General features: G+C 51.8%; 1 protein-coding gene across 3 annotated transcripts in view; it reads left to right on the top strand.

Moving 5' to 3' along the window:
• LOC146813611 (verrucotoxin subunit beta-like) overlaps positions 1–20,918 on the top strand; it is a 162,291-nt gene that overhangs the window by 15,514 nt on the left and 125,859 nt on the right. For all 3 annotated transcript variants that reach the window (XM_085610092.1, XM_085610093.1, XM_085610094.1), the window contains exon 2: positions 14,702–14,818. In XM_085610092.1, the coding sequence (XP_085466218.1) occupies positions 14,716–14,818 (103 nt within the window). In that variant the 5' untranslated portion in view covers positions 14,702–14,715. The remainder of the gene's footprint in view (positions 1–14,701; positions 14,819–20,918) is intronic.

A 20,918-nucleotide genomic window follows, 5' to 3' on the forward strand; every position in this document is an offset into this window, starting at 1 on the left:
GTACCCGGCGCACAGCTCACAATCCTCGAGCTGCGGGGCACGCTTGTCGTCGTGGGGTCCGGCGGGACCAAGAGAGTCTGCAGGAGCCGCGAGTCACTCAGCTAGGCTCAGATACCAGTTCGGTGGTCTTACGATCTTCGAGGAGCCGCGAGTCACTCAGCAGGGCTCAAGCACAAGTTCGGAGGTCTTACGATCTTCAGGGAGCCGCGAGTCACTCAGCAGGGCTCAAGCACAAGTTCGGAGGTCTTACGATCTTCAGGGAGCCGCGAGTCACTCAGCAGGGCTCAAGCACAAGTTCGGAGGTCTTACGATCTTCAGGGAGCCGCGAGTCACTCAGCAGGGCTCAGGTGTTCCAAGGCGAATCTGCCGGACGGTCCCCGAGCGCCCCTTGTTATAGGGCGACCCCCTCTTTGATGTCCGGAGTCTGTGCAGACAGGGGTCTTGTCACCTGGGGGGTTGCTGGTTGGGGTTTCCTGCTATTGTCTTTTGATCCTTCCAGTGCCGGGTCGGGAGGAGTCCCAGACACCCAGCAGGCGTGGAGCCAGCCCTCGGGGAGGCCGGCAGGTCGATCGAAACCCACCGCTCCAGGGAAGCGCAGAGGTGTGATAGAAACTGCTCCTCCCTCTCTCAATCAATCAATCAATCAAAGACATTTATAGAGCGCACTACTTACCCGTAGGGTCTCAAGGCGCTATGGGAGGTGGGGTGCCGTTACTGCTCGAACAGCCAGGTCTTGAGCTTCTTCCTGAAGGAGAGGTGGTCTTGGGTCAAGCGCAGGTCGGTCGGGAGGGAGTTCCAGGTCTTGGCGGCCAGGTAGGAGAAGGACCTTCCTCCTGTTGTCGCTCTTCGGATGCGGGGGACGGCGGCGAGGGCGTGGCTGGCTGATCGGAGGTGGCGTTTGGGAGCGTAGAAGTTGACTCGGTTGTTGAGGTAGCTCGGGCCTTGATCGTGAAGGGCTTTGTGTGCGTGGGTGAGGAGACGGAAGGTGATTCTTTTGTTGACGGGGAGCCAATGCAGGTCTCTCAGATGTCCGGAGATGTGGCTGTTACGTGGGATGTCGAGGATGAGTCTGGCTGAGGCGTTCTGGATCCGCTGGAGTCTCTGCTGGAGCTTGGCGGTGGTTCCGGCGTAGAGGGCGTTGCCGTAGTCCAGTCGGCTGGTGACGAGGGCCTGGGTGACCGTCTTCCTGGTCTCCGTGGGGATCCACCAGAAGATCTTCCGTAGCATGCGCAGGATGTTGAAGCACGACGAGGAGACGGCGTTGACTTGTCTGGTCATGGAGAGGGAGGAGTCCAGGATGAAGCCCAGGTTGCGTGCGTGGTCCGTCGGTTTGGGTGCGGTGCCCAGGGCGGGGGGCCACCAGGAGTCGTCCCATGCGGAGGGCGAGGAGCCCAGGATGAGGACCTCCGTCTTGTCTGAGTTCAGTTTCAGGCGGCTGGTCGTCATCCACTCGGCTACATCTTTCATCCCATCGTGCAGGTTGGCTCTGGCGGCGGCGGGGTCGTTGGTCAGGGAGAGGATCAGCTGGGTGTCGTCGGCGTAGGAGATTATGTTGAGGTTGTGTTGGCGTGCGATGGCCGCGAGGGGGCTCATGTAGACGTTGAAGAGGGTGGGGCTCAGCGAGGATCCTTGAGGGACGCCGCAGATGACTTCGGTGGCCTCTGACTTGTACGGTGGTAGGCGGACTCTCTGTGTTCTTCCGTCGAGGAAGGAGACGATCCAATCCAGTGCCTTCTCCTGGATTCCGATGTTGCTGAGGCGCTGCACTAGGGTGCGGTGGCAGACCGTGTCGAAAGCTGCGGAGAGGTCTAGGAGGATGAGGGCCGCTGTTTCTCCGTTTTCCATCACGGCTCGGATGTCGTCGGTGGCGGCGATGAGGGCGGTCTCTGTGCTGTGGTTGGCTCGGAAGCCAGACTGTGAGGGGTCGAGGGACCCATTCGTCTCGAGGAAGGCGGCCAGCTGTTTGTTGACGGTCTTCTCGATGACTTTGGCTGGAAACGGGAGGAGCGAGATGGGGCGGTAGTTCTTGAGATCGGTGGGGTCCGCTGTAGGTTTCTTGAGTAGAACGCTGAGTTCGGCGTGCTTCCAGCTCTCAGGGAAGGTGGCGGTGTCGAAGGAGGTGTTGATAATGTCCCGCAGGTGGGGTGCGATGACAGCGTCGGCCTTGTTGAAAACGTGGTGAGGGCAGGGGTCGGTCGGAGATCCGGAGTGGACGGAGTTCATCATGCGGACGGTGTCTTCGGTGCTGATCGGAGTCCAGGCGCGGAGGGTGGTGGTGGGCGGCGTTGCTGTGGTCGTGGCGTGCGTCGGTTGACAGCTGAAGCTGTTGTGTATGTCCGCGATCTTGTTGTGGAAGTAGGAGGCGAGGGAGTTGCAGAGGTCTTGCGATGGGGTGATGTCGTTGTTTCCGGCGTTGGGGTTGGAGAGCTCTTTCACGATGTTGAAGAGTTCCTTGCAGTTGTGTGCGTTGTTGTTCAGCCGGTCCTTGAATGCAGTTTTCTTGGCGGCGCGGATCAGTTGGTGATGCTTCCGGGTGGCCATCTTGAGGGTGGTCATGTTGTCTGGTGTTGGTTCCCTTCTCCAGACTTTCTCGAGGGCTCGGCAGTTCTTCTTGGAGCTCTTGAGTTCGTCCGTGAACCATGGGGCTTTCTTGCTGGCGGGTCTGCTGGGCGGGGTCCTCAGAGGGGCGAGTTCGTCCGCGCAGTTGCTGATCCACTTCGTGAGGTTGTCGGCGGCCTGGCTGGGGTTCGCTGAGCTGGTAGGCGGGTGCTGGCTCAGGGAAGCGGCGAGCTGGTCGGCTGTGATCTTGTTCCAGTTTCTACGAGCAACCTGTCGCTGGTGGTGGTGGATCGTCGTTCTTTTGAAGGTGAAGTGGACGCAGCTGTGGTCCGTCCAGTGGAGTCCTGTGGCGTGGCTGAAGGCGATGTCTTTGCTGGATGAGAAGATGGCGTCGAGTGTGTGTCCGGCGAGGTGGGTGGGGGTGGACACCAGTTGCTTGAGTCCGAGGTTGGCGAGGTTGTCGAGCAGGGTGGTGGTGTTGCGGTCGTTGTTGTTCTCCAGGTGGAAGTTGAGGTCCCCCAGGAGGATGTAGTCAGCGGAGGGGAGGGCGTGCGGGTTGATGAAGTCGGCGATGTCCTCGCTGAATTGTGTGCGTGGTCCCGGGGGTCGGTAGATCAGGGTGCCTCTGAGGGTGGTCTTCGGGTCGGTGTGTATCTGGAAGTGCAGGTGTTCGGCGGTCGTTAAGGTGTCGTCGGTGCTGGTCGTGATGCGGATGGTGTTCCTGTGGAAGATGGCGATGCCTCCTCCCATCTGGTTGGCGGTGCGGTCCCTCCGGGTGATCTTGTATCCCTCTGGGATGGCGATGGCGATGTCGGGCGCTGAAGAGGCGTTCATCCAGGTTTCCGTGAGGAAGGCAACGTCAGGGGCTGTGGTGTCGAGGAGGTTCCAGAGTTCGATGGCGTGTCTGTGGATGGAGCGGGTGTTGAGCAGGATGCACTTGAGGTGGTTGCTGCTGGTGTTCGGCTTGGCGGGTGCTGGTGCGGGGCAGGTCCGGATGCAGGAGAACTTGCAGGCGTGGCAGCTGAAGGGTCCGTGGGTGCGTCGTGGGGTGGCTCGGTAGCATCCTGGGAATTGGCCGGTGTTGAGTGCGTTGAGGGTGGCGGCGGTGTACGTCAGGCGGGTGGGCCGGGGTCCTCGAGGGGCAGGGGTCCTGGCCCTGGGCGCGGTCCAGGCGCGGACGGGCGCAGACGGGCTTACCTTTGGCGCGCCTTCGGCGCGCCCGCTGCGCGTACGCACGGTCGCCATATATGGCGAAGTGCGAGGGGGGCGGAGCAGCTGGGAGGTGGGAGCGGGGAGGGTACAGAATGAAGAAAGGGGCGGGGTCAGCGGCGGTGGCGGGAAGCGGGGAGGGATGAGACAGGGGCAGACAAGGAACAAGTCCGGCAAATAGGCAACAGGGGGGGACAAAATAACAATATACAGCAAGATACAATTACACCAAGCAGCGGTACAATTCAGGAAGCGAGCACAGACCACGCCGCTCGATGGCAGGGGGCGTGGTCCTGCGGCGGCAGCCGGAGCTCAGAGGCAGGCAGGCGGGGAGGCACACGCAGCAGCTGGTGGCCGTGCGGCGCGGGGGGTGTCCTAGACTAGGTCACACTCACCTGCGTCGCACGGTCGCCATATATGGCCAAGTGCGAGGGGGGGCGGAGCAGCTGGGAGGCGGGAGCGGGGACGGTACAGAATGAAGAAAGGGGCGGGGTCAGCGGCGGTGGCGGGAAGCGGGGAGGGATGAGACAGGGGCAGACAAGGAACAAATCCGGCAAATAGGCAACAGGGGGGGACAAAATAACAATATACAGCAAGATACAATTACACAAAACAGCGGTACAATTCAGGAAGCGAGCACAGACCACGCCGCTCGATGGCAGGGGGCGTGGTCCCGCGGCGGCAGCCGGAGCTCAGAGGCAGGCAGGCGGGGAGGCACACGCAGCAGCTGGTGGCCGTGCGGCGCGGGGGGTGTCCTAGACTAGGTCACACTCACCTGCGTCGCACGGTCGCCATATATGGCCAAGTGCGAGGGGGGCGGAGCAGCTGGGAGGCGGGAGCGGGGAGGGTACAGAATGAAGAAAGGGGCGGGGTCAGCGGCGGTGGCGGGAAGCGGGGAGGGATGAGACAGGGGCAGACAAGGAACAAATCCGGCAAATAGGCAACAGGGGGGGACAAAATAACAATATACAGCAAGATACAATTACACAAAACAGCGGTACAATTCAGGAAGCGAGCACAGACCACGCCGCTCGATGGCAGGGGGCGTGGTCCCGCGGCGGCAGCCGGAGCTCAGAGGCAGGCAGGCGGGGAGGCACACGCAGCAGCTGGTGGCCGTGCGGCGCGGGGGTGTCCTAGACTAGGTCTCTCATCCCAAGGGGAGCGCGATGTGCTCCAGCCGGAGTGGCGCCTCTAGGCCAGGGTCGCGCTGGGGCCGGGCAGCCATCTTGGTGCATGAAGTGGGCACGCGGGCCCGGTGTGGCCGAAGGGAGGAAGGCCATGGACGGGGATGTCCGGGTTGGGTGCGTGTGAGTTCTGGTGGGGAGGATCGGCTAGGCCGTGGGTTTGGGGGCTGTGTGAGGTGCAGGGGTCGGGTCTAGCTATGGTGCGATGGCCGGGTCTAACATGCGTCCCCCCCAGCTGAAAGCCGGAGAGAACTACCCATCTTCTTGGGGGTTCTCTTCGCTGAGGCGGAAGAACCGGGAGAGGCCATCGGCGTTGGCGTGGTCATTCCCAGGGCGATGTTCGACGGTGAAATCCATCCCCTGGAGGGAGATTGACCACCGCAGTAGCTTGGGGTTTTCTCCTCGCATCTGCATGAGCCATCGCAAGGGGCGATGGTCGGTTTGGACCTTGAAATGGGTGCCGAACAGGTAAGGGCGTAGTTTTTTCAGGGCCCAGACTACGGCGAATGCCTCTCGCTCGATGGTGCTCCATCTTTGTTCCCTGGGCAATAGCCTTCGGCTGAGGAAGGCCACGGGCTGGTCTAGACCTTGGTCATTCACCTGGGAGAGGACGGCCCCGATGCCGTGCTCGGAGGCATCAGTCTGTACCACGAACTCCTTAGAGTAGTCGGGGGCCTGGAGGACGGGGGCAGTACACATGGCCGCTTTCAGGGCCTCGAACGCCTCTTGGCAGGCAGGGGACCAGTGCACCTTCTTGGGCTGTTTTTTGGACGTGAGTCCCGTGAGGGGACCGACCAGGCTGCCGTAATTCCTGATGAATCTCCGGTAATAGCCCGTGAGGCCCAGGAAGGCCCGAACCTCCGTTTGGGTAGTGGTTGGCTCCCAGGCTAGGATGGCGTCGATTTTGGGCTGTAGGGGGGCGACCTGGCCGCTTCCGACCTGGTGTCCCAGGTAGGTTACTGAACCCTGCCCAATTTGGCACTTGCTGGCTTTCACGGTGAGGCCTGCCTGGCGCAGGGCGGTCAGTACCCTCCGAAGGTGCTGGAGGTGCTCACTCCACTCAGAACTAAAAACTGCGATATCGTCGAGATATGCAGCACTGAATTTTTCCAGCCCGGCCAGGACTCTATTTACCAGCCGCTGAAAGGTGGCCGGGTATTTTTCATCCCGAACGGCATCACGCGAAAGCGATAGTGCCCATCCGGGGTGGAGAAGGCGGACCGCTCCTTGGCTCCTTCTGTGAGCGCAATTTGCCAGTAGCCACAGGTGAGATCGAAGGTACTGAGGAATCGAGCAGCCCCGAGCCGGTCAATGAGCTCGTCGGCTCGGGGAATGGGGTGGGCATCGGTTCGGGTGACCTCATTGAGTCCCCGGTAATCTACGCAGAAGCGGAGTTCTGGCGCGACCCCGGGGGTGGCTGCTTTGGGGACCAGGACCACGGGGCTGGCCCAGGGGCTATCTGAGGGCTCGATGACGCCTAGGGTCAACATCTTCGAGACTTCGGCCTGGATGCCTTTTGCATATCTTCTTTGGTGTTGAGACCAGTGGTAGCGATTCGGAGTTCCTTACAGAATTGTTTTAGTTCTTTGTGAGTGTACTCTTCCAGCTGTTCCACCTGGAACACGGCACTGGCGTCGTCTTCTACGAGAACCACAGCGTTTCCTTCTGCCATCTTTGTCGGTAGTGCGTCAGCCGTTCACGGTACGATCTCTAGATTATGGGCCCGAATCCCGACGCTTGCCACCAATGTTAGAAGGCGACCTCAGAGGGGCCCGGAGGGGGCCCTGACTGCCCTGAGACCCACCCTCGAGGTATCGTAGCCGGGCACTGGCTGGAGACTCCTCAGGGGGAGGAACCTCGTATCTAGGATCGCACACTCGGCACCACACGACAGAGAGACACCACACAAGGAGTTCTTACGAGCAAATCTTTATCAAGTTAGAGTAGTAGGATCTTTATGATCTGCACGGCAAATATGTACAAGCAGAGCGTGGGCTCTCAGAGTCTTGGAGGGGGGTAGCGGGACAGTCTTTGGGGATATGGATCAGATGCAGGAGCGTACCCGGCGCACAGCTCACAATCCTCGAGCTGGGGGGCACGCTTGTCGTCGTGGGGTCCGGCGGGACCAAGAGAGTCTGCAGGAGCCGCGAGTCACTCAGCTAGGCTCAGATACCAGTTCGGTGGTCTTACGATCTTCGAGGAGCCGCGAGTCACTCAGCAGGGCTCAAGCACAAGTTCGGAGGTCTTACGATCTTCAGGGGAGCCGCGAGTCACTCAGCAGGGCTCAAGCACAAGTTCGGAGGTCTTACGATCTTCAGGGAGCCGCGAGTCACTCAGCAGGGCTCAAGCACAAGTTCGGAGGTCTTACGATCTTCAGGGAGCCGCGAGTCACTCAGCAGGGCTCAGGTGTTCCAAGGCGAATCTGCCGGACGGTCCCCGAGCGCCCCTTGTTATAGGGCGACCCCTCTTTGATGTCCGGAGTCTGTGCAGGCAGGGGTCTTGTCACCCGGGGGGTTGCTTGTTGGGGTTTCCTGCTATTGTCTTTTGATCCTTCCAGTGCCGGGTCGGGAGGAGTCCCAGACACCCAGCAGGCGTGGAGCCAGCCCTCGGGGAGGCCGGCAGGTCGATCGAAACCCACCGCTCCAGGGAAGCGCAGAGGTGTGATAGAAACTGCTCCTCCCTCTCTCATCCCAAGGGGAGCGCGATGTGCTCCAGCCGGAGTGGCGCCTCTAGGCCAGGGTCGCGCTGGGGCCGGGCAGCCATCTTGGTGCATGAAGTGGGCACGCGGGCCCGGTGTGGCCGAAGGGAGGAAGGCCATGGACGGGGATGTCCGGGTTGGGTGCGTGTGAGTTCTGGTGGGGAGGATCGGCTAGGCCGTGGGTTTGGGGGCTGTGTGAGGTGCAGGGGTCGGGTCTAGCTATGGTGCGATGGCCGGGTCTAACAGTTTCACTATAGCACTCCAGTTTATATCAATGCCTTGATAGTTTTTATACATGAACTTAGAAACATTCATGCTCCCCAGCTCAGCCTACAATGCCATTATTGAACTCCGAGGCAAGTCAGTTGTCACGTGCACCCTTTGTGTGGTCTAGATTCTCATTATAAATTAAATGGCAATATAGTCTATAAAGGAAACATGAGAGTGTTTTTGTACCACACACTCTGAGCTCACTTATGACGTGCTCTAATGCAGTAATGTAGTAAAAGGAGGCAGGTTGAAATAACATTTGTGCCTAGGATCACACAAATTGGTCCAGCGGGGAAGCCAAATCGATTCCAAGTTTTCTTGTTTCACATTGTGCAATTCAGTCAATAGAGGAGTATCTCTTTCTCTCTGCTGTTTTACATCATATACTGATGTTTGTTGTAAATTCTGGGCCCACGAGGATTGAGTGTTTGTGGCAAGCTGAAGCCACATGAAAGCTCAACTCATTTCAGGCTCAATGGTCCAAGAGGACAGCAAGCTCAGCAACAGCCAGGCATGGAAGTGAACCTTCAGTGGCTTGCCCACCTTTACTTCCCACTAACATATTGGCCTCAGAGTGGAGCTGCAGGTGTGCCCTCTCCCCTGACATACCGTGTTCTCCTGTGTGTGAGCCTCAAACACAGCGGTTGCCAGTTGGGAGCAGTGGAAATGTCTCCTCAGGCCCCCTCACGGACTGTTTTCTAGGCGGTCTTTGCAGCCTTTAGATCTCAGTAGAGGGCACTCATCTCTGGCACTGTGTGTGCTGTACTGCTGCAGATCATGGGTCTCAGGCACACACCGTTACCAGTCACTGAATGGACTACAGCTGGGGATAGCTCCTTCCTCTGCAGTGTACTGGGAATGTGTGCAGCATATGAGTCTGGCATACACTGCAATCACCGAGCAGAGCTAGAATCACGTCTTTGCAGCCTGTGGGTCTCTTACTAGAGGGGCTGTGGGCAGAGTGTCACTTCAATTTCAGGATGAGGTAAGAGCTAAAGCTCTGTTGGATTAACCGAGCTAGCAACATTTTCTGATGGCGAGCCTCATTCCGCGACTGTCAGAGCGACGGTCACCCAACCCTAGCCCCATGTCTCCTACATTTCAAGTTCAAACCAAGAAGGGGAGGGATAAAGAAGGTATACAGATGAGAAGGGAAATCCATATAATATGGTATGTTCATACAGTGCAGCAGAATATGTGTGGCTATATACAATACATACTTCCTTTTAACAACAGAAGAAACAATGGCAAACTTGTTAATCTTGATTAATTCTTTAAAAAGAAGCTCTAATCCATGTGGATGATTTCACCTGTTTGGCAGTGGATGCATTTGACAGGTCCTCAGCACTTTCCATTTTACCACCATCATCAGGAGAATCGGGATTAGAATCGATCCTGTCATCTTGTTGAAATGACAGAGCTCTTGGTTCATCTACATCCATGCGAAATCCAGGCTCAAAATCAACCTCCATACCACTGGGATCAGCATGAGTTTCACCATCAGTTAGTTTGCTAAGTGTTTCCTGCTTCGATACATCCTGTATTGCACAAGAACTCTTCCTTTTTTAATAATTTTTTTGGGAAAAACAAGAAGATCCCTTGTGAAACTAAAAAGGAATCTTCATTTTCACCATCTTTCCCACTTGGAAATCATGTGGATGGACAGCATGCCTAGAGCAGGGGTCTCTCACCATTTCTGTAATAAGAGCGACTTCATCTCAGCCAAAGTCATTCCAAGCTACTAACATTATTAGTGTTGTAATAGTGACCAGTGCCACCGAGATAACCGTGTCCATCCTATACATGTTTACCAGCAGTGACAACGTTGGGGCATCAGGCAAGGTGGCAAGTAGTAATGTGATAAAGGATTGGTCACTTTGGAATGGCTTGGCCTAGTAAATATATACCAACCATAGTTGTGATGCTCATGGCACCAAAGTAATCATAACAGTTGTAAGTCTCACAAATGAAACATCATTTATCTCTGAAACATCAGGATAACAAATATATTTTAAATGCAGTCTAATTTTGATATAAACATATTAATTCTGCCAAACAAACGCTTCTCATTTTGCAGACTGGGTTGTGCAGAGGAGAGCTACTTACAGGCAGCTGGAGTGCTTTCAGTAACTCATAACCTACTTGCTGGAGAAGCCTGGCTAAAGTCATTTCTTTGTTACTTTTCTTGATAGGATCGATCCCATCGGGCGTCAACATTGCACATATCTCTTACTGATTGCAATTTTATCCCAGAGCTACTAGAGATATATCTTAGAAATGGGTTGTCTACCCTTCAATGGGAGAAATGGACTTACACTGATAACGGAAGTTGGGGATAATCTGTAGAACCATAAACTCCCCCTGACAGAGTGAACCACCGGTCTGAGTAGAAAGGGTAAGTGGACGCTGTTCTTCCTGTCATTAGGCCTTTGCACTGAAGTTTGTTTGAAGCAGTGGTGATATACAATATATCATGTGCCCATAAAAGTAAACACAATTCAGATCTCAATCGCATGTAACTATAGTTTCAGGACAACCTTCCTTGCTAAAAAGGTCCATAAGGAAGGTGACTACAGAAGTGGTGATATTCTCAACAAACTTCACTTCAGTATAGGCTCAGTGGTAATCAATGAAAAAGGGGACAAACCCCACCGAAGAATACAGATTCTTAAATGGTCCTGCTGTGGCAAGACCAATCTTCTGCCTGGAATTGTGCGGCCTTTGAACCAGCAGCATAGGCTGGATATTACACTTCACACATTTGTCACTATTCAAACAAACTTCACAGTCCCTAACAAAATGCTCGGCCTCAGAATACATGTCTGGTAACAAAAATGTGATCCTGTTGGATACCATTTTCGATGGTTTTAAAATATTTGCACGGTATGTTTTAACTGATTGGTTGCTAGCCGTAATATGAAGTCCAGTGTTTGCAACTGATTAGTAATATTGGCTCGATGATTGTTTTTAACATGTATTTGCACAAATCTTTAATGGCTTTCAAAGCAGAATAAAGAATATTTGATTGATTGAGTTGAAGGCATTCAAAATCAAGTGATAAAAGAGCGTGAGAGACAATCAATTCATGCCGCCTAGCCACGATCAAATATAGCCACGTGAGGCAGTCTCTGGTGCTATTTCAGGACAAACACTTCTCGAGGGTTTACTGGGTTTGAAAATAACCACAATGATTGTCCCACATAGACCTTGATGCATTTAGCCGGTCTTCATCACTTTTATCTTATAGAAAATGCAAATGAGGGTTGATCTGTGACGGCAACATTTGAATGAATTCAAGCAGGAAGTGATTCAGACCTGGTGTTCTCCTTATGTGCAGCCCTGACATTGCCTCTCCAGTTTCAGCTAGCGTTATGGAGAGCGTCAAGATCTGCTTGGAGTGTGGATGCAGCTGTTGACACGGTCTCACAGAGCCTCTTAATGCAGAGACTTCGTGAATTCAGCCTACACTTGAGAGCTTTGCAGTGGTTCGGATCCTTTTTGACCAGTAGATCCCAATTAGTCCAGCGGCCCCTTTCAGATCCAACCAGTGCATGTCCAAATGCAGGGTTCCTCCGGGCTCCTCCCTCAGCCCTTCCGTTTTCAATATCTATGTGTTTTCTCTACCGTGTATTGTGAAGGCTTGGGCCTTTGAGATCCTCTCCTATGCAGATGATACCCCGCTTATCATTTCTATAGGCGAGAAACTTGTAGAGACACAGGACAGTCTCAGAGGCTGTCTTTACAAAGTCGCCACTTAGATACAGTCACGCTGCAGAAATCATGAAAGCAGCGTTTTGGATCCAGGTTCCAGGTTTTCGTGCAGTTCGCAACACAGCCGCACAGCTCACAGAGGCGAGGCGAGGTGCAGGTCTGAGGTCTGCGAAGGAGGGAGGAAGTAAGCGCAAGCAAGCGCAGCGCTAGGGATACAGTCACAGTGCTTGAAACTTAAAGCTGAAAAAACAGAAAGACTGGTCTTTGGTGTGGCAAGTAAAATCTGGAATGTCTCCTGGTGGCCATCACTTCTGGACCCTGCGTCCAAACCCAGACGCATCGCCAAGAACCTTGCATGACCAGCTTAGTGCAACAGGTAGTAAATGTTTCGGTCTTCTCTCTTTGCTGCCTATGCTTTTCCATTGGATCGCAGCAGATTGGCGAAGGACAGTCATCCAGCCGTTTTTTATGAGTTGGTTGGATTCTGGTAATGCCTTATATCAAGGAAGGGCTGTTTATCTGCTTGCAATCAATCCAGAACACGGCAGCCAGGCTTACTTGCAAAAGAACACCAAGCAATTTGGCTTCTGCTTGTCTGAACTAACTGCCTTGGCTTCCTGTTCTTAAGAGGGGCAAATTCAAGCTAGCATGTCATGTTCATAGAGCACTCTTCGAAACCGGGCCAATCATTTTATGTGAGCGAGTCACTGTCTACGAACCTCTACAAGCACTTCACTCCACTAATTTACCCATGGTGAGGGCCAAGTGCATTAAAAAGGCGAGAATAGGAAAAGGTTTGTTCAACCATCTAGCAGCAATCCATTGGAACTCTTTGCCTCTTGATTTCCGCCTTATCTGTAGTGTCTTTACGGTTCGAAAGAGGCTGAAGACTTGAGTATTCCTCCCAGTAATAATTCGAGCAAGGCGTCATGCAATCCTCAATGTTAGTGCTGGGATATCCCCTCAGGGATGATGGTCGCACTCTATAAATACTGTAAATAAATGATTTTCAAAGACGTGTATTTGTTTCAAATCATTTTGTGGATGTGGCCTATGCGCCAACAAGAGTCCTCTGATTTGCTTTGAGGTTCTTAAGGTTACGGAATCTCGGCAAGCGGATAAGTCCTTTTCTTACCCGGTAGCATTACTGTGATTTTAATTTTCTCCCTCACAAACCGAGCCCAAGCTAAGTTGTTGAATGTTAGTAAGCTGCTCTTAATTTGACATTCACTAATTAAGTATGTACTGCAGTATTGGTTGACTTGTGGTTCTTCTTTCTTTGGCACTAGGACACCTTCGCGTTGTGACATATGTTTTTAAATACCCAAATAAATAAATAACTAAGGGAGTGCTTCCTAGAGTACTCAAAGTTCTGCTGTATAGCAAGAGCTGGTGTCTGCCTGGCAGCCAGTTTCCCAGATGTAAGGGAACATCCCCTGCTGTCTGCCCTTTCTGCTGGAGGGGCTGATGAGTGTCTGCTGTGACAGGGAAGGAGCCTCAGGAGGAAAGTGTCTAGGAAAAGAAGCCCAGCATGTTCCTGGTGGTAGAAACACCCAGAGAAAGCTGACTCCATGAGAGAGCGAAGACCAGAGTGACCTGTGCAGTCGTTGGGTTTCCTGATCTCTCTCCGCGGTTCCTGTTAGACCCAAAAGACAAAACAAATTCAACAACCATTGTGTCCATCTGGTAGCCACTGCAAGCCACAGTCTGCTGCTGCCTTTGCCAATGGAAGGAAAAGCCACACCACTTCCGAGGTAGAGGTGGCCGGCCTAAGACGGCTGTAACTTCCAGAGAGACAGCCTCCCTGACCCTTCGGTCCAGTGGGGGCCGCCAGTGTCTTGTAATAGGGCCCTTCTGCAGTCGGCCAGTGGAGGTCCAACACGGCTAAATATGCTGTTACCCCTACAACAGGATCCACCGTGCTGTATTCATCTGGCAAATGCTGTCCTGAAGGGAAGCTGCAGGGTACCCCAAAGACACAGCTGCATCTGATCATGTGGAATCACCATAAAGTAATGTGTACCTGTGCCTAATTCTTGCCTTTACCACAGAATACTGGGAAATATAATTAGGAGGGTTGTCAGTGCGTGAGAGAATACTGGGGTGGGGGGTTTCGTGCTTGTGGGAGATCGCACCCAGAGATACTACCGCATATTTGCTATTCAAACAACATTGTGTAGTATTTCATTCTACTGTGTGTTTGTTTAAAATTTCCTTCTTCTACTTAAAGACAAGCATTGGGTGGACATTTAATTTACTCCATAGGTTGGCTATTGAGTTCTAACCTCTTGCCCTCTACACTGCATCCCTTAAAAACCTGTGATGTCTCACCCTCGCTTCCCTAAGAGTGAGGTGCAGAAAAGGTGCTACGTCCAATTTGCAGAGCCTCAACCATCAAAGTTGAGGTCCAATAGCACCTGTGTGCCATGTGGTCCTGCTCACAGGGTCTGACAGTAATGTAAAACATACATTTGCACACTGTAGGTATCACTAAGTGCTAATGTTCACCTCAGGGTACCAAGTGACATCACAGCCAACTGGATCTTCATGCACATTCTTCATGATGTCATTTGGAAGCTGTCAGTAGAAAACAGCCATGTTTCTGATCCAGATCCATGTGTGATTCTACGCCTCTCTTATGCAGTAGGCAATGCAATTCTCCAAGCACCTGGAATGACCCTGGCCATCCTTGATTCAAATGCACTGAACCTGAGTAAACAATCATCATTTCATCTTAATTAAAAAAATATTTATTTAGTTTTTGCAGTTGAGATAAAGTTGCATCTGGTTTAAGTCATTTCTACAAGAAGTTTAAAATCAACTAATAGTCCATTGTGGTACAAAAGACATCCCTCTGTCTGCACCTTAAGCTGATTGAGTCCCTTCGATTACCTCAGCACTGATACCTGTATTGCAGGCTTCTGAAGCGGCAGGGCCCGCAAGGGCTCAGGCTAAGAGTTTGATGTTGGCAATGATCGTCTGTTTAATACCCTCAGTGATTGTCTGCTCAGCAGCTAAAGTTAAACAAGATGATAGTAATATATATATATATTTTCCTTCTGATTTTTAGTCTCTGTTGAAAACATGGCCCTGGGAGATATACGGTCCATTGAGATACTACCGACCCTTGGGCGACCATTTCAGCTTGGGATGTTGTATGACTGTCGCAACCATGCTGTGATTCCAGGTAAAAAAATGAATGTGCTGCTGCTTGAGATTTTCTAAATGTAAAAAACTCCTCACCCTTCAGAATGTTAAAAAGTCAATGTTTTGTTTTTAAGCCGTCATTATCTTTTGAAATGTGCTAAAAACACACACCTCTCCTGGCACTAGCACTGACAGTAGTTCATGCCTCTTTTCAATTTGAAGCAGATCCACAGAAGATATCCCTTTTAGAAGCCTCTTCTCAGTGCAGCTCCACAAACTCATGACCCCCTCCCATGGTCACGCCGCAGTGATAGGCTACTCTGCTTCACTTATATTATGTTTCTCATTTGATGCAACAGTTTTATCTTACGTGAACATGTCTTCTCAGGCATCCATGAGTGTCCACAGTGATCAGCTGCTCAGCTTCATTTGCATCCTGTCCCTCACCAGTCACCACAGCACTGTGCCGCATGGACACATCTCTGCTGGTATCCCCTGTGGAATGAAGAGATTCCCTCTTGGATGCTTCTTTTGAGCAGCCATTTGTCACCTGAAAGCTTGACACATTGGAGTAGATCTCCCCTCCAGCATTGGAGCAGATCTCCCCTCCAGCATTGGAGCAGATCTCCCCTCCAGCATTGGAGCAGATCTCCCCTCCAGCATTGGAGCAGATCTCCCCTCCAGCATTGGAGCAGATCTCCCCTCCAGCATTGGAGCAGATCTGGGGAATATCTATGCCTGTTGGCCTGCTGAGCTGCAGATGGAAAGCAGACTCCATGATCCAGGCTCTTGAAGTCAAATCTGCTGCAGCCTCACCCTATCCTTGACGGCACTCGATAGGTCCTATCAGACAACACAGATTTGAGGATGGATTTTGGTTTAAAATAATTATGAGTGAGAGGACACTTCTATCGCGCACACACATTAATCACTCATCTAGACACTGTTCATCACATTATTATTGTGTTTTCACTGTTCATGACATTACTTACGTGTCATAATTGGATAAAACAGATCAGCAGAATGTCATTTTAAATTGAATAAAGAAAATTTGATTATCTCCATACATCAGTCATTTATAATTGTGAGTTAGGTGTCTGCCATACCCAGCCCTTCGTCATATGGGGCCTGCTTACATTTGACCCAGGCTATCCTTGGTTGTTTACCCAACCATAGAGATTTCTGTATGGTGGCTTTCATTGTGATAAAAATGGATTGCAGAATATTATAAGGGAAGTGTTATGGAATATATAAGAATTTGGGAAAAACAATAATTTTACAAAAGGGCTATCCTGACACTAAATAACAAGGGGAGCACCTCCCGTTTACAGATATTATGCTTGAGTTTTGTCAGCAACAGAGAAATGAATATGTTCCATGCTTCTTAAGAATACATTGTGATAGATACCCCTAAGGATTTAAAGCTACCTTTTCGCATCCAGAGCTGGGGATACGAAAGTGCCCCCACATTTGCTTGCCAATGAGTGCTGACAGATTTATTCCAGTTAACTGTTAATCCTGTGGCATTGGACTGGAGACGTAGGGTTTGCATTATGTGTGCACCTTTTACATACGGTCCATGCAGGAAGAGGCGCATGCGCTCTGTGGACACAAATATATTTGATATTCACTGTAGTCAGCCCATCAAAGACCCTTCACTGAAGCATCTATCCGGATTGGTTTGGACAGGGGTTCTAGTGGGGGCAAGGGGCAGACCCTTCTGGTGCCCTCTTCCTTCGGGAATGGATTCCGGAGGGTTCCCTTGCACTGTAATGCGAGCCCAGGGTAATGTATAGAAGGCTTTAATACATGCAATGAATTGGGGTCCAAACTTCATCTTGTGCTGAACCTTTCGCAGAAACCTCCAACCCATTGAGGTATATATCTCATTCCCAAAAACCGTGTGGCCAGCCGCCACTCGCAGCTTAGGATCATGGCCACCTTTGCCCCTATGCACCTGCCACTATTGACCCTCGTTTGATGGTTTTAAAATATTTGCACGGTATGTTTTAACTGATTGGATGCTAGCCGTAATATGAAGTCCAGTGTTTCCATCTGATTAGTAATATTGGCTCGAGGGTTGTTTTTAACAAGTATTTGCACAAATCTTTTATGGCTTTCAAAGCCGAATAAAGAATATTTGATTGATTGAGTTGAAGGCATTCAAAATCAAGTGATAAAAGAGCGTGAGAGACAATCAATTCATGCCGCCTAGCCACGATCAAATATAGCCACGTGAGGCAGTCTCTGGTGCTATTTCAGGACAAACGCTGCTCGGGGGTTTACTGGGTTTGAAAATAACCACAATTATTGTCTCACATAGACTTAGAGGCATTTACCCGGTCTTGATCACTTCATCTTATAGGAAATGCAAATGAGGATTGATCTGTGACAGAATCGTTTTAAAGAATTCAAGCAGGAAACCTGGGGTTCGCCTTGAGTGCAGCCATGACATTGCCTCTCCAGTTTCGGCTAGCGTTATGGAGAGCGTCAAGATCTGCTTGGGATTGTTGGATGGGAGGACTGCCACAAGATCGATGTAAAGCCGCTAACTTCCTACTCTATCTTTAAGTAGGCCTCCACTCTATCTTAGATCATGAAAGTCACCAATGTATCCGTTTTAGGTCACAGAAAGTGCCATTTTCCTCAATGTATGCGGAATCACTGTCATGTCTGCCATTGACCTTCATTCCAAGAACTGTGAAAGTGTCAAATGATTCACACAGTGATATACATAACACACCTGAGGCAACATCAAGTCTGGGACAAGTGTCTGATTATCATAATATCCAAGTCAAATAAAAGCAAACACAGACAAATAGCCAAATAATGTAGCCTGAATTGATGGCATTTTACCTTATATTTCATAAGGATACATATGAGAGGCACACCTTTATGCACATCATCTATGTCAGACATTCCTAAATTTATGAATAATCATGAGAGAGTGCAACGCATACAAGCCAGTATAGATCTGACATCTCAAACTGATTTTTGAGAGACCCTTACCTACTAGAATCCCCTAGTGGCTCGCTTCATTATCGGGCTACACTCCGGACCCCTAATGTGTCGGGTAGGCTCAACCTCCAGAGGGAGGGAGCACTTCTAACTTTGATGCTCAATGTGGTCCGTGATTAATGTAGTTAAAATTACCTCCAACTCCTAATTGACTTTATTTTTTCTCACAGGAATCAGGGAATGATAAAAATGAGGGGGAGCTGCAGATTGGGAGTAAATCAATGATCCCTCACATCTAAAATTAGTCGCAGTCTATATGTTTCGGCCAGCATTGCACAATTGGGTCATGTGGCTTTGATCAGGATCTAAACAAGCAGATCACTAGTGTGAAAATAAGGACAGTATTGTATTTTTATTTTTAGAATAGTGTACTCTAATATGCAAGCACAGTAACTTACAGTTCCTCTAGATTACAATAGCCCATTACCTGAAAAAGGCTAAGTATCCATGTCACCATTAACACACATCATAGTTTCAATTCAAGAATACTTGTCTTAACACGTCTTACCTAGAACAAAGTTATGTGGATGTTCTTTCCATGCTTTTTCAGGTTATGGGCTATTGTACCCCAGAGGAACTGTAAGTTTTTGTTCCTGCATATTAGAGTACGCTATTATAATAAAAATAGGATATGTCCCTTAGTTTTACACTTAGGTCCTGATGAAAGCCACATGACCCAGTGGGCGAGGTTGGCTGAAACATGTAGACCGTGATCGATTTTAGATGTAGTGGATCATCGATTTACTCCCAATCAACATCTCCCTCTGATTTTAATCTTACCCTGATTCCTGCTAGAAAAAGTCTGAAAGAAACAGTGAGTTATAGATTCCTTACCTTAAAGTTACCCTCAGGCGTCAGACTGGATCTGGAATGTTTTTCGTTAGCAGTACCTCTGCGCATTGAAAGTTGGCGTCGGTCAGCTCCACGTTTGTCGTTGGCGTCCTGGTCACTGGGATGATGTAGCAGTAGCTACATAGACACCGCCCTCGTGCGCTGACCTCTGTTCTTTCTTTTTCCGCGCCAGCCAGCGCAGATCTGCAGAGAGCGGTACCTCCAGTCACTTTTTGACTGGCTTTTTGACGACTTTTGTCAACTCCGTTTTTGAATCTTTGACTCCTGGTGCACGTCAGGGATGCCCGCCTTCAAGGCTGGGTTCCTGTAGCCGACTGATGTCGGTGACGGATCTACACCGCGTGTGCCTGTTTTGTTTGGCGCTTGACCACGACCCCAAGTGGTGCTCCGACTGCCGGACCATGAATCCGAAGTCTTTGCGGGAGCAGTCCTAAAAGCTTCTTGAGGGCCGGAAGTCGGCTCCACGCCATTCGAGGTCCCGGTCATGTGGGACGTCGAGGGACCGGTCGCAGAGTCATCACCATCACTCTTCTTCCAAGTCTTTGCACTCGGGGTCAGGTAAGTCGAAGCACAAGAAGAAGTCGAAGAAGCATCGTCGCTCTTCAACTTCTCCCCGTCCATCGGCCAACGCGACGAGGGATGCTGGTGGTGCCCCTCCCGCAGCTCCAAGTGTGGAGCCCGAAGGGTTTACTCCCGGTTTCCCTCCCTTCCTGGGACCCAGAGCGACCCCGGTCCAGCTTCCCCAATTTTACGAAGCTATGCATGTGATCTTTGGGCAGCCCGACTCCGCTGGCGCGCCTTCTGGTCTCGCAGACTCGGCTTGGGGACCTGGGCCTTCGACACCGGAGGCTCCAGCCCTGGCACCGCAGGGTCCCCTTGGATCTAGGCCTGGATCCAGATCGGCGCCAGTCAAACTCATTACACCTCCCCCGGCGCCGAATCCACCGGCACAACGTTCGCAGCTGACACCATTTGTGTCCCCAGCCGATGTCGACCCCGGCCTCCATTCCGATGTAGACACGGAGCCGGACCAGCGTTGACCGATGCCGGATCCGGCGCCAACGGGTACTTTTGTGCCCTTGTTCTTCCCTGACTCTTTTAGACCAGATTGGGAGCCAGAGGAGGGTGAGGAGGACTGGGAGGAGTCTGGAGACCCTTTAACTGACCAGTTGTGCTATGAACCGGACTGGAGAGAGGAACTGGGGGAATCCAATGGTTTGGATACCTCACCAGACCTTGGCATGTTGTCTCCTCCTTCTGTGACTACAGGGGAGGGAGTGTCTTACGCCGTGGTGTTGAGTAGGGCGGCCAAGACTCTCAACCTCGAGCTACCGACGGTGGCAGTCAGGACTAACCTCCTGACAGACGCTTCAACCGTTAACGAGCTCTTTGGAGCCCCTGCTCCCGTTTAATGAGGCCCTCTCCGACATCCTTTTGGTCACCTGGTCCAGGCTCAACACAGGGGCTCCTGTGGATCGGATGATTGCCCGATGCCACTGCCCGGCTCCGGGCAACCCCACTTTCCTCTCCAAACACCCCACCCCTGAGAGCTTGGTGGTCCAAGCCTCCACCTCCTATAGCGCATTCCCTAACGCACCACCTGATAGGGAATCCAAAAAGCTGGACCATCAGGGGAAGATGTTTTCTTCCTCCAGCTTGGGACTGCGGTCGGTAAACACTGCATGTCTTTTGGACCGTTACACCCACTCCGTGTGGGATACCGTAGCGCAAGTGCTGCCTCAGGGCCCGGAGGAGGCCCGGGCCGTACTCTCCCGTGCAGTTGCCGAAGGGAGAGACGCAGCGAAGTTTACCATCGGCTGTGGGCTGGATACCACCGATTCACCAGACAGGATAATTTCCAAGTCGGTAGCCCTTCAACGCTGCACCTGGTTGAGGTCGACTGATTTTTAAGGGGATGTCCATTCCACTCTTATGGACATGCCCTTTGATGGCCGTCGCCTATTCGGCGACAAGGCAGACAACGTGCTGGTGCGCTGTAAGGGTTCTCGGGCTACAGCTAAGTCCTTGGGCCTCTCCACCACCTACCCTGTGCAGCCTGCCTATCGCCCCTTTTGTGGCTACTGAAGGGGTGCCCCACCACGTCCTTCCCAGAGCCACAGGCCAGTGGAAGATGTTCAGCTCCTGTGTGGCCGGGGACGTGGGAACCACCGCCGTGCTTCTGAGGTCCAGCAGACGGGCCAGTCCACCACTGCAGCAGCCTCCAAACCCTCCTAGTCTGACCTTTTAGGTCCACCAAACGCCGGACAGGT

The sequence above is a fragment of the Triturus cristatus genome, chromosome 6, assembly GCF_964204655.1.
Source record: "Triturus cristatus chromosome 6, aTriCri1.1, whole genome shotgun sequence".
Taxonomy (NCBI): domain Eukaryota; kingdom Metazoa; phylum Chordata; class Amphibia; order Caudata; family Salamandridae; genus Triturus; species Triturus cristatus.